We start from the raw sequence: 13,465 nt of genomic DNA, 5'->3' as shown, positions 1-13,465 counted from the left end.
AACCATGTTTTTTAAATTTGCGTGGGTGATTACAAAAAAACTAGTGAACCGATTTTGTTCATCCTTGATTTATTTTGAAGATCATAAAAAACTGCATCTGTGGTACTAGATTTATGAAAAAAAAAATTTTTTTTAACTATTTTTTAAATAAAAAAAATCGAAAATTTTTGCTTCAAAAACGGAAAATTTTTTGAATGCTCAATTTTTATAGTTAATGTTCATAAATACCGTATATTTTAGTACCACGGACAGAAAAAACCTTCTCGAGTAAAAAAATGTTTGATTTTATGATTTCAGATAAGAATTGCGGTCAGGATCGCCCACGCAGATTTCCATGTCAGCGGCGAGGCGAGATACAAGATCAGCTAAAACTTCAATTATTTATAATTTTGCAAACAATGAAAATGTTTTTTTCTTATCTTTAAACATTGTCCTGAATATATATAATACCAATTTGATGTGATCTTTTTTTATTTTCCCAAAAATAAATAACAAAAAATCACTAGATTTTTGGCTTCTAAAGGGAGTTCCCCCCTTAAGGGTCCGGCGATGACGATGGGCGACGACAGACCCGGGCTTCCGAATTGAACCCAACCGAACAGAACAGAGCAGAAACTCACGCAACACAAATGGAGGGCAAGAAAACAGCAAAGTACAGACCAAATACAGACACGAGACCGCAGACAAAAGGCACAAGTATAGGGGCAACGGGGAATTGCTTAACATTAGTTTTATGCGATCCTTTTATTTGTCTGTGCCGTGGCTACTTTTATGAGTTTTCCTGAGGTCTCTGCCTTCTGAACGTTGAGTCTTCCTCTTGGCCATTGCCCGGCGGTAATAACGCGATTTGTTTTCTGCTGCAGTGACTGCATGCAGTCCCATTGGGTTTTATTGGATTTACAACGCAGAATCAGTTGCAGCAACATGGGATAGAATGCAGCGAATGCCATAGGGCTAGAAACCAAGAGGTATTCCTGATAATTTTCTATATGGCGTTTCGGTTTTCATTTTTGCAGTTTTTAAAATAATTTGAAATCCATTTTCATATATAATATAAATCATTTATGCAAAAATACCTTCTTACTTAAGTTATTCTTTTTACATTTCTTAAGGTAATTTCTTAGATAAACTTACACAATGCCAATTACTGCTCGCTTAAAAAATAGTTGTGTAGTATTTTTATAACCCGTTGGGGAGTTAAATGCGCATCAGTATACGGGAAAATAAGCTCCCACTTTCTACGCCATTTTTACAGCAGATAATCACTTATAAGCGCACACACACACATACACATACTCACACACTCGCTTTGAGACCGTGACGTGTACTGGGAATAAGCCGCTTGATGTGTGTGTCTGTCTGCGTTAGCCAGCGTGTGTGTGTTAGCCCTGCTGCTCTGGGCATTAAAAGTAACCCAGGGTAAAATAAAAGCAAGTGCCAAGTGTGGCGCATGTGCCACTCAAAGGCAAACAAATGCGAAGTTCTGATGTTTCTTGGGGAATACGCGGCGTATGCGCGATTTTAGTGTGATTGTATTCGCCCGGCTTTGCTTGTAAATCGCTCACCGAGGTTTTTGTCGTTGTTATCACCGGTGCTAGCAACTTTGGCTTTGCTTTAGCATGCACAGATTAACTTTAAATTGCGCTTGCGATTTGAGCAAACCTCCCACAGTTTGTAATTTCCATCCATTGAAAAATGATTCTTTTTAGGATTATCAAATAAGTGTAACTGTGAATTACGAAATATTTGTTCTTTAATTATTTTATTAGGTATACATCTTGAATTCAATTACACTTTTTGGATCGACCAAAAACGGTCGCATAACCCTTTGCTAAACTAAATGAATTTAATTTGGAGCAAAAAACAAAGTATACGCAAAAAAATTAAATGTTAGAGCATAATCAAATATTATTCATAATTAATGAGATGACAGAATGTGTGATTTTAATATAGATTAATCTCTTTTCTTTTTCGATTAAACGAGTGTGCATATGTTTGTACGTGGTGTAAAATATAATTTATTAATCAACTTAATTGCATGAGCCAGACTAATTGACAAGCGCCGAGTCTACATAAATATTAAATAACTTTGTAATTATTGTAAAAAATGACAAGTTATTGATGCAAGGCCCAATTAAAATTAAATTTAATTTCCAATGCGATTTCCGTTCAATTTTAGCATATTGTTATTGTTGCTGTCGTGTGATTGGCGTAATTGTTGCTGTGGCTGCAATTTGGCTGATGCCACAAATTGAATAACTCAGGCAAGTGCACACGAGCGCACACGCCCAATATGATATGGTCGGTCCCCAGGCCTCCGATCCACTTTCTATGCCCAGACAGGCAAGGCACTGATTATTTGTAATAAGCAGTCCAATTAAAACTCTTACGCTTTTATGAGCATAATTATCGGGGGAGCAGCAACGGCAGCAACAACGGCAGGGCCTGTTATCATCACAATCATCGCTCGCTCGGCATCAATATTGATTGTTGACGTTGTTTTTGTTGCTCCATTGATGCGTGTTGTTGCCGATGGATGCACCGAGTGCATTATGCAGCTTGAATAGCTCAAATTGAGTCAGAGTTGTGGCAGGACGCCCGGTTCACAGGTCGTATGCGCAACGTGGCCAGGGCGTATAAAGGATGCTGATGACGTTCCTTGCGTTTAATTAACCCGCCTCAGGTACGTTCTGCTCTTCTGCTGGATGGGTTGATGGGTCGATGGGTCCCTCGGCCTGGATTTTGTGGCCAGGATATGTTCACCGCATATGCAGCCCTTTATGGCCGTGACGTCACTGGCCAGGCTTTCGCATTGTATGCATGGCTGGGATGGTGGATGGCAGATGGATGGTTGCCCTTTGCCAGTGGCGTCCCAAAGGCGAACGCTTTTATTTCTTGCGTTATTTCATATGAAAGCAGCACTCACATTTGACATTTTACAGCATCATCATCAGCCCCAGTTGAAAAGGGAGGAAGGGATCGAAAAGAACCGGCCATCTGGGACTGGACGTTGAGTATTCATAATCATTCAGTCCTTAGAAGCAACTTACACAGCCACAGTCCACGGGTCGGATGCTTAATACTCAAGCTGATTATTGATTATAATTGCTTGAGGGGATAGTTAAGGTACTTAGTTAGTATCTGTATTTTATCAATTGTATGAAAGTATAGTTGAAAAATATCGATTGGTAGCTGGCGTTTTCCCGTTCTTTATGATTATTTATCTTGTTGTCGCCATCTTTAGGGGTTTTGCATTCTCTCTAGGTTAACGACTCCATATATTTCATAACCAACTGCAAGCTGAAAACACATAAATATGGAGCGAAACAGCCATAAATTCGAGTCGAGACCTGCGGTGCACGTTTTTTGGGTCCTGTGCCGCGTACGTGTCCCGGGGACCCCCCAAACTTGCTCAGGTTACTTAATATACAACTTTTGCCCCAAAAACACACACACTCGCACACATGTCCTTTCCTTTCCCACGTGTGTGTGTGTGTGCGTGCGTGAGGGCTTGTGTGTCGGAGGCAGGAACAGTCAGAAATGGCGGCTTCGCCTGCGTTCAGCTGAGCTGCTGTTGACTGTTGACTTGTCATTCCCCGATTATTGATTTTTTATTTCGGCTTTAAGTGCAGCACACCCACGGGTAAGCCGAGCAGCCCCAAGACATCGACACCAAGGGCAGGGGTCTGTGTGCTCGAGGGTTAGGGCCATGTGAGCTGGGAGTCCGCCCGAGAGAGATTCGCACATGCCTTGGACTGCAGGGAGAGAAAACTATCGACATTAATAAGCAATTCACTTTTTTGTTTACCAAATATTATATCTCTATTTACTTTTGTTGGGCTGCAAGCTCTTTGTTACAACTTATAAACTATGAATTTAAAATCGGAAGCAGTTAAGAAAATAAGACGTAAGAAAAGAAAATATTTGAAATTCCCACAATATCCTTATCCTTACAGATGAACCTGTTTTTATTTATTAAGACTTAACGGAGGTGAAATGCTTCTGTGATTTTCCGCCATGTGGGCCTGGGCATGGAAAAGGAATAGGCATAGGTCGGGGGGCAGGAAGGGAACTGCTCCTGGGATGACGATGGCCACGACGACGTGGCTGCGGTGATATCATCAAGGTCAGTCACACGGGCCCAGGCGGAGGCAAGCGGAGCGCCAACCTGAATAAGTCGCGCTAAATTGAGCGTCTCAGCGTTAACGAGCCCCGGTGACGGGCGACAGCCACTAAAGCCAAACTCGTGCCCCGGACGTACTGCTGGCGCCACCCCCCTTCCACCCACCTCCTGCAGCCCCACGCCCACTGCCCCTTGGCCCACTCCCCTCGCGGGGGACACTTCAATCGCCGCAGCCGCCACATGCGGCGCCATGCAATAAAAAACTAAGCGCTACTGGCTCTCGGTTTTTTCGTCTCATGCTGTGCAATTTCCACATTTTAGTAGGTAGTTTTTCCACACACTCCAACGAGGAATGGAACTTGTGGCACAAATCGAAATGAAAAATCTTTAATAGTTTCCATATGCCGAATTTAATTTAATAAAGGTGTTGCTTATGGTTTCAGTTACATGGGTGGTATCTTTTCATTTGATTCGGAGTGCTACTATTGGCCTCAAAAGAAACTAAATTCGAACTTATGATGTTAAGATTATGAAAAGCAAAGAATGTTTTGATATATGAGGTCTGGTTTTGAACTAAACTAATCGCTTTAAATTTAAATATAAATTCTGGATACGAAAGGACTTAAAACCTTGGGGCTGACTATTGATGATTGCTAATGATTGAAAAAAGAATTTCAAAATTTAACATTTTATTTTTAAATTTAAAATTAACTATATTATTTTTACCGCTTAAAATCACTTTATAAAAATTAGAATGGCTTGATCCTAGAGCAGGAAAAGAAGCTCTGGACGCGTTGGTCTTTGGCTTTTCTCCGCCTCTGAGCCACGCCCAAGCATTTATTTTATAGTTTGCCTGGCGCCAGACATTCGCTTAATGGCCGGACTAAAGGCCTGTGATCGGAGTCCTGCCGCCTGCCAAATGGAAAGGTCAAATGGTCAGTGAAAACTTGATGATGATTGTGGCTCATTAAAGCAGATGGCCATATTTTTGGGGTTTAATGATTGCGCAGCGGTTTATAGACCGGAAGAAATTGACTTGGAAATGACTTGGAAAATATTAAGTACGATTTGTTTGGCGAGCTACCTGATAATGCTCTAGCTTTAATGCTGCCGCTCAAGACTGTTCTAAAATTTGATTTACTTTACGGCTGACTGTCATGTGACTGAAGTGTGAAGCTAATTTTAAACCTTGTCTTAGACAAGAGACACCATTTTGGCCAATTGTCCTTTAGTTATTCAGCCCATAATACATACATACCTGTCCCTCACTCTTTGCCTTTGATATCTGGGGGTTCCAATTAAGATTCGCTGACTGGCGGTCACCTGCCCTCCATTACCCTCTTCAACTCATCAATTAAAGCGGACACCTCTAACCTCGTACACAGAAAACAATTTCTTAGGTATGTTAGACCCTTATTCTTTTTAAAAGGTGGTTTTTAACATCTAAATACAACAGTTTTATTTTTATTGTTATAATATTCTCTAACTGTGGATAAATTCGTTATAAAAGTGTGCATTTGTATTTCCAAATGCCTGTATCTATACAAGTTGCTTAAATCATTTTTAAACTTTGGTTTTTCAATCTCCAAAAAAATATTTGAATTATTCTTTCGGAGTATATAGCTTGATACTCACACAAATAAAGTGAAACAATATGAACGACAAACATCAAAACCTCGTAAACAAAAATGAAAACACAAGCAAAACTCAGTTAACTTTTCCCACTCACTCGGCTTTTCCGAGTTTTAATTTTTCCCCGTCATTTTTTGGTGTCTCTCGTTTTTGTTTTTGTTTCGCTTGCCTTTGTGTTGTTTACCCTTTGGCTTTTACCATTTCGTTTTGTCGTTGGCCATGTTTTTTTCGCATTTGCCAAATTTTGAAAACAAACGCAAGGGAAATAAACAAGCGATGGGGGCGGAAAAGCGGAGAAATAGGGAAGGTTGATTGAGGCAGCGGGGAAATCGGGGGTGTGCCAAACCTTTTTCCTCTGCTATTGCTGTGACCTTTGGCCAACCAAGCTGACCCGATGGCGAGGGCGGTGAGGTTGCGGGAAAAGCGGGCAGTGGGCGGTGGGCGGCGCCTTTCACCTGTGCCACCTGGTCATGTCCTTGTCATCGTCGTCATCAGCAACGCTCGCTGCTCTCTGCGCGCCGAAACTTTTGAAATTATAATTTAATTTGAATGTCATTAAAATTTTCGCGCTCTCCACTGTCTCTCTCTAACGCTCATTTTCCGGCTATCGCTCTCCCGCTCGTTGGGTTATCATATCCATGGCAGCACTCGAAGGATTTCCATGGAACGGTAAAAGAGAGGACCTCAAAACAAGAAAAACTATGCCACACAATAAAAATCGGGTCGGAAAAAGATGCATCTCAATTAAAATGTTTTAGATTTACATAGGTGTTTTTGGATACGTTTGAATGCCTTTGTGAATAAATTAAATTCCTAAAATGTTCTATAATATATCAAGTTTTGTTGGCAAGAAAATATAAATTTAATAAACAGAACAGAATAATTGAGCTTCAAAACATATTTCTCAGAATTTCGATGGTAATCTCATAAACTGTTGAGTTTTCTCTGCAGTTGATTCAAATTAAACTAAGACTGCTTCTTATAGTTAAAACACACTTTGCATTTTAGTGGCTGCTTGAGCAAACTTTGAAGTTGCAACTTTATGAACACACAGTTGGCAAGAAAAAATACTCGAGTCAGCTGAAACTAAGCGCTTAAATTGTGAGCTTCACGGCTCTGGCAGACATCAAATAAAATAAGATAAATACAACTTTTGGTCGCTCTTCCCCTCCTTAAGTAAACCCTCACTAACGCGGGATAAAAAAATGCGCATGTTTACGGAAAAGTTCTAGGAAAAGCGGCACCTCGGAAAAGCGGGGTAAAAATCTGCTGCAATAGCAAGAAATTAAGAAAATATTCACTTAGGACAGGACGTCTTATCTGCCGAGAAACAGGCAGCGACAATTTTGAAATACAGTTGGAAAAGCGAGGGTTGCTAGGGAAAACTTGTGGAAAATGCAAAGAACCTGAGGAAAGTTAAGCTAATTTGGATAAAATGTGCACTCTTAAAGGAGGGGATTGCGGGGTTTGAAAAATAAATTAAATTGCTAGCCTGCAACTCGCATTTTGGTGGCGTCTTAATGCCATTTTAATTGTGCAGCTAAATAACATTTAAATTACTGCGGTGCCAGCTGAGAAAGCCTCTTTATTCCTTTGTCCTTTCGCAGACAAGTTTCAGGCAAAAGGATCGGAAAAGCGCTTTTCAGGACCGGGGGGTGCAACTGCAGGGGGCAGCGCTGGCAGCGCTGTTATTACACGAGCTCCGACTTCTAATGGTCTGTCAGCATGCAAGGCCCAGTCCAAAGAAAATTCAAGTTTCTTGGCTTAATTCAGTGCCAGGAGTTTTTACAGCTCGAAACGTCAAGGACATCAGCTGAAAAAGCCATTTGCCACAGGGAAATGCTTGCTTTCCTTGCCCAACTGCAGCCTCCCAAGATTAATTTATCGAGAAATGAAAGCAGGAAAACAGACTGAAATCGCAAAATGTTTTTCATTGGAATGTTTGCGAGTTAGATGAAACTTGTATTGAATATTATACTTGGCTGTGTATTATGTAAATATATTTATATTGATTCTACATATCATAATCTATTAACATGTTTATGAATTCATCAAAACATTTAATTAGTGTGCCTTTGTAAGCGTTATCGTTATTCCACATTTTCTATTCATAGCAATGGTAACATGTTCCGTTGCAGCAGTGCCAGAAATTTCGAATCGGCGCAAAATGCCTCTGGGTTTCAATGGTTTACTCGGCTACTTCGGTTTTGAAAAGATATTTGCTTAAATCGGTCAAGTGACTCTAATGAAAGCGTATAAGAAAATATGTTTAACGACGTTGCAGGCAAAGCCTTAGAGAGCGATATGCGCCACTCGAGAGAATCCCAGTGAATCCTGTGAGTGGTCCCCGCTGCAGGTGTGTCGGTTACCGGGCGGGTGGTGGGAGTGGGTGGGGAAGCGGGAGGTGGAGGTGGAGGTGGGTGGACACAGGTGGCACTCGGAAAGTCTTAAATGCAAACCGAGACCAAGAAAGGAGGCAGCTTTGCATCTCTGCTCAAGTGGTAAACACACAGACTAACCCAAAGGCAAACACATAAATATTGCAGCATACAAACGGGGGCAGACGACACACACACACACACAGACACAAGCGCACACAAGCACCCAACAAGTCAACTCGTCCTTGTGTTTGTGTGTGTGCAGTGACAGAAATCTGGGAAAAAGTGTGCATGCGAAGAAGGCAATTCTCTAATTATTATAACAGAAAATGAATATGATAAAAATGTGCCAACAAAAATGATAACCAATGCAAACTGTACTAGCAGTAGCTTAAAAATGAAATATGAAAATGAATAGATTTTGTCTGTATGAACACACAAAATGTTGGTATTATGGCATTAATTATATGTATTGTTAAACACATAATGAATCGAATGATATCTAACTATAATAGGTTACCTACAAATATATGAAGAATACAACTGACTTCTTTCCGTGCATCTACAGAACAGAAAATACCCCTTGGGGAACCCAGACAAATAGTTTAATGCCTGTTCTTTCTGTTTGCAGTTCAAACACATCCGCAGACGGAGAGGAAAAGCCGAGCAGCCGGAGTGGGCGCTGCAAAAGTGCAACAGCTGCGCAGGAAACCGAAGCGAATAGAGGACGCCATCTAAAAACCATTTCAGACTCTAAGCCAAGTCCAATAAATCCGAAACCAGATTCGAGTGGCGAGTACCGAGCAACCAGAACCCAGTTTCCAGTTTCCAGTTCCCAGATTCCGGATTCTAAAGCTGCTGCGGCGGGAGAATGTGTAGTGCAACCCACGGGCGGCAGCTTCAAGTGGCAATTGTGGCAGCAGCGGCGAACTCAACCGGATAATAAGTTGTGGATGCGGCTTGCAGCGCCGGGCAGGCATCCCGAATCCGCCAGACACACCAGTTCCGTACCGAGATACCCAGCGAGCAGAAATCGCGAATCACGAATCGCGAACAGCCAGAGCACCAGAGACAAGTGGTCAGTGCCAGTGACGTCAGGCCAAAGTAGGCCACCACCCATCGCTACCGCTTCAGCCAGCCATCGCCGCCCTGCGCATCCGCGTCATGGCCACCTCCTGTCGGCAGAGCAGAGTCCTGCCCATGTCCTTGCCCCTGCCCCTGGCCATCCCGCTGCCTCTGGTACTGGTGCTATCGCTGCACCTGTCCGGCGTCTGCGGCGTCATCGATCGCCTGGTGGTGCAGACGTCCTCCGGACCCGTGCGCGGTCGCTCCGTGACGGTGCAGGGCAGGGAGGTGCATGTCTACACGGGCATCCCCTACGCCAAGCCGCCCGTCGAGGACCTACGCTTCCGAAAGCCGGTGCCCGCGGAGCCCTGGCACGGCGTCCTCGACGCCACCCGCTTATCCGCCACCTGCGTCCAGGAGCGGTAAGTCCACCTTGTGTTTTATAGGGCATTGAAGATGGAGCCTTCGGTCCAAGCCCTAACTAACTTATAAGAAAAGTTAACAAATGTGCAGGAGGGGGTTTGTCATCAATTACTCAGAATCAGATGTGTGTTTTCCAGAAGTAGTTTGTTTTAGAAGATCTAAAGAGCAATCCGATATATCAAATGGCGTAAGCTTGGGTTTTTGGCAAAAACAGCCATTAAAGGGGTGATATCTTTCCGGAAATACGAGCAATTTGTCATCACTGGCTTTGCGGGTATTCGGGGTTCAGAAGGAGGTTGCCTCGAACGCTCCACTTTTGCATCTGACCTAGAAAGGCGAATCGCAGCCCGGCTGCAGCGGCAGCGGCAGCTCGCTGTTGACCTAACTGTTGCCAGTGACGTCATGCTGCATGCAAAAAGCCGGTCAAAACGGAAAAAGCCAATTGGAAACTTTGCTCAGCTTGTTGGCCCTGCCAATTGAAATCGCACATTGTTTGGCATTCAATGTGTGCGAGGAGGGAAATGCATACTGTTTGCAGAGCTACGTATGATTGATGCAGTTGAAATACTTAATTGCATTCGGGATTCAACAGAGAACTTTGCGAATTTACTGACTGTAGAGATCAGATCAAAAGTGCAATGAAGTTCGAACACTTTTGGTTTAAAAAATTTGCATAGAACATTATGCCGTTTGATGTTTCGTCTTCTGAAGAGTTTGGCAACTGTCTATATAGAAAATCGTAAAGATACAGAGCAAATAAAAACATTTCTCCATTCCTCTTCCATTTACTTAATCAAACTCATTTGGTTTGCCATACTTTCGCTCTTGAAATAGAGAACTAAAGTTTTTCCGCACCCCAAAAGGAAAGCCATCCAATCGTGTGCGGCAAAAGGAAATTAGAAAAATATAGTGATAAAGGCGAATGGCAGCTGGCGCAGGAAACAGAAATCGTCTTTTCTCTCCGCCTCTGTGATAAATTACTTTTATGCGAAACGGCAAAGTTAATTTTAATGGACACGAAGCCAAACACACCTAAGCATACACATACTCGTACACCCACCAGCATACAGGAATATACAAAGGTATCTATGGAGACGGACAGACAAATGCTGAGCTTTCTACGAATGCGTAGGGATATCGATTCGAGCGATTCAACATTTATAAAGCGGAATAACTATGTCAAATTGTGGGGGACTGAGCCCGGGACTGCGGGGCGTATGTGAGTGTGAGTGTAGCACTGTTTTTGTGGGAAATGAATCCCAGAGTCGGAGTGAAGTGGGCAAAACGGAAGAGAGAGCGAATAAAAATAAATAACACAGCTGGTTAGTTTTTCGTAATTGGCTTGACCGAATTCCAGATGGGGCACAAACAGCCTTTGATTTGCATATGGGTCACCAGCTAATCAAGACCGCTCTTCTCTCTCTTTCTCTCCTCTCCTCCTTTCCTTTCCTTTACTTTCCGCCACCCAGTTACGAGTACTTCCCCGGCTTCTCCGGCGAGGAGATCTGGAACCCCAACACCAACGTGTCCGAGGACTGCCTCTACATTAATGTCTGGGCGCCGGCAAAGGCTCGTCTCCGCCATGGGCGGGGTGCCAATGGAGGCGAGGTAAGTGTGAAAACAAAATAGCAAATATGTACACAATTTATGAGTCAAGCTGGGAAAATGCACTCATAGCCACACATAATATAAATATTTAGAATGATAATTTTACCAACTCAATTCATCCATTTCGATCATAGCACACCAATGGCAAACAGGCGGACACTGACCATCTCATCCACAACGGAAATCCGCAGAACACGACCAACGGACTGCCGATTCTGATCTGGATCTATGGCGGTGGCTTCATGACCGGATCGGCCACCCTGGACATCTACAATGCGGACATCATGGCCGCCGTGGGCAATGTGATAGTGGCCTCCTTCCAGTATCGAGTGGGCGCCTTTGGCTTCCTGCACTTGGCGCCGGAAATGCCGTCCGAATTCGCGGAGGAGGCGCCTGGCAATGTGGGCCTATGGGATCAGGCACTCGCCATTCGCTGGCTAAAGGACAACGCTCATGCCTTTGGCGGAAATCCGGAGTGGATGACCCTGTTCGGGGAATCGGCTGGCTCCAGTTCGGTGAATGCCCAACTCATGTCGCCGGTCACCAGGGGTCTGGTCAAGCGGGGCATGATGCAGTCGGGCACCATGAACGCTCCCTGGAGCCACATGACATCCGAGAAGGCCGTGGAGATCGGCAAGGCGCTGATCAACGACTGCAACTGCAATGCATCCATGCTGAAGGTAAATCATTCTTAATCATTGAGTTCATCAAAAAAAACCGAAGTAAAAGGGAATTTAAATACAGTAATAGTACATTCATCTATTTAAAAGAACCCACAGATTACAACAATATCTACATTATTTATTTTACACACATTGCATCCTGTTACAAGTGCAACGCCTTAACGCGTCGCTTGCATCAGAATATTACATTGCATGGACTAAATTGACATTTTCGCATTCCCACCTGATTTCAGACCAATCCCGCTCACGTGATGAGCTGCATGCGCTCCGTGGACGCCAAGACCATATCGGTGCAGCAGTGGAACTCCTACTCGGGCATACTCAGCTTCCCCTCGGCGCCCACCATTGATGGAGCGTTTCTGCCGGCGGATCCCATGACGCTGATGAAGACGGCGGATCTGAAGGACTACGACATCCTGATGGGAAATGTCAGGGATGAGGGTGAGTGTGCTTCCTTAAAGACCCGGTGCAGTACCTCCTTTTCCCCCTCCTCCTCCTTCTCCTTCTCCTGCGAGTGACTTCATCACGACCATCCCGGAATCCACCTTGCTATCTCCCCTAGTTTTTCTGGGTCGTCCTTGCCGCCATTGTTGCATCCTCTGCGGCTGACGTCAGCGCTAAACTTTATCCGAAACAAAGTACTACCCATTGCCAATGTTGTTTGCCAAGCTTTTTAGCCCAGCTTCCTGCCTCTGCGCCCCGAAAAACTTTTACACTGCAGCTCGGAGCTCTGCTCTTCATCCATTTGAGATTTTATTACTTTTGTGCAACTATACGTATATATATTAATATACACTTTTTGTTGGGGCCTGGCTGGCAGACAAATGCATTTTATTCTCATCGTTTTATGGGCGGGAAGGTGGCTTAGCCGGGCTGCTTTTCAAAATTTCCTCTGCACATTTCGAGCACTCGTAATGCATTCGCTACTTTCTGTTGGCTCGAGTGCTTAATTTTTATGGTTTATTGCATGACACTGAGCGGCGAATCGAGGGGGTTAGTGGGTTTTGGGTTACGGATTTTGGGTACTGCGTTTTGGGTTTCGAGGACTACGACTGGTAGTGGTAGTAGTAGTGGTAGTGGTTCTGCTGGTGGTTACATTGTGCTCGGCTTAGTCCTGACTCGGCTGTCGCAGAACTGCACTTTGTATATTGTTCTGTATTGTTGGCTTTTACGGCTTTGCCTGTTTTGTTCTCTGTTTTTTCCCCCTTTTTTGGCTTCCCACACAAATTACGAATTTTGTGAACTTTAAATTTCAAGTGCCGGCTTAGGGCAATATACATATATAGCAATATATTTTTGGGTAAATAAAACAGATATTTACGTAATCTTAAAGCGTTTACTTTTAACGAGATACCTTTTTAGTATTAAAATAATTGGTGAATTCATAAAAGGACTAGTATGTGTTTGGTAACATACGAGATACCTTTTCGTATTTTACTTTAATTCCATTAAGTCCATTGGTGAATTCATTGAAGGACTAGTATAGTCGTATGCTTGTTTAACATACTGTATCATTACCAGTTAAAAATAAGGGGATGTAGATTATGCTTATG

General features: G+C 43.3%; 1 protein-coding gene across 4 annotated transcripts in view; it reads left to right on the top strand.

Annotated features, from left to right (window-relative positions):
- Positions 1-13,465, top strand: part of LOC122621158 (acetylcholinesterase) — a 37,625-nt gene that overhangs the window by 4,496 nt on the left and 19,664 nt on the right. For all 4 annotated transcript variants that reach the window (XR_006326197.1, XR_006326198.1, XM_043798914.1 and 1 more), the window contains exons 2-5: positions 8,765-9,620; positions 11,091-11,229; positions 11,364-11,909; positions 12,146-12,353. Coding sequence is in view for 2 of the 4 variants with exons in the window: in XM_043798914.1 (XP_043654849.1) it covers positions 9,298-9,620; positions 11,091-11,229; positions 11,364-11,909; positions 12,146-12,353 (1,216 nt within the window). In the remaining 2 variants the exon portion in view is untranslated. The remainder of the gene's footprint in view (positions 1-8,764; positions 9,621-11,090; positions 11,230-11,363; positions 11,910-12,145; positions 12,354-13,465) is intronic.

The sequence above is a fragment of the Drosophila teissieri genome, chromosome 3R, assembly GCF_016746235.2.
Source record: "Drosophila teissieri strain GT53w chromosome 3R, Prin_Dtei_1.1, whole genome shotgun sequence".
Lineage (NCBI taxonomy): Eukaryota > Metazoa > Arthropoda > Insecta > Diptera > Drosophilidae > Drosophila > Drosophila teissieri.
This window is presented reverse-complemented; position numbering and strand designations above follow the sequence as displayed.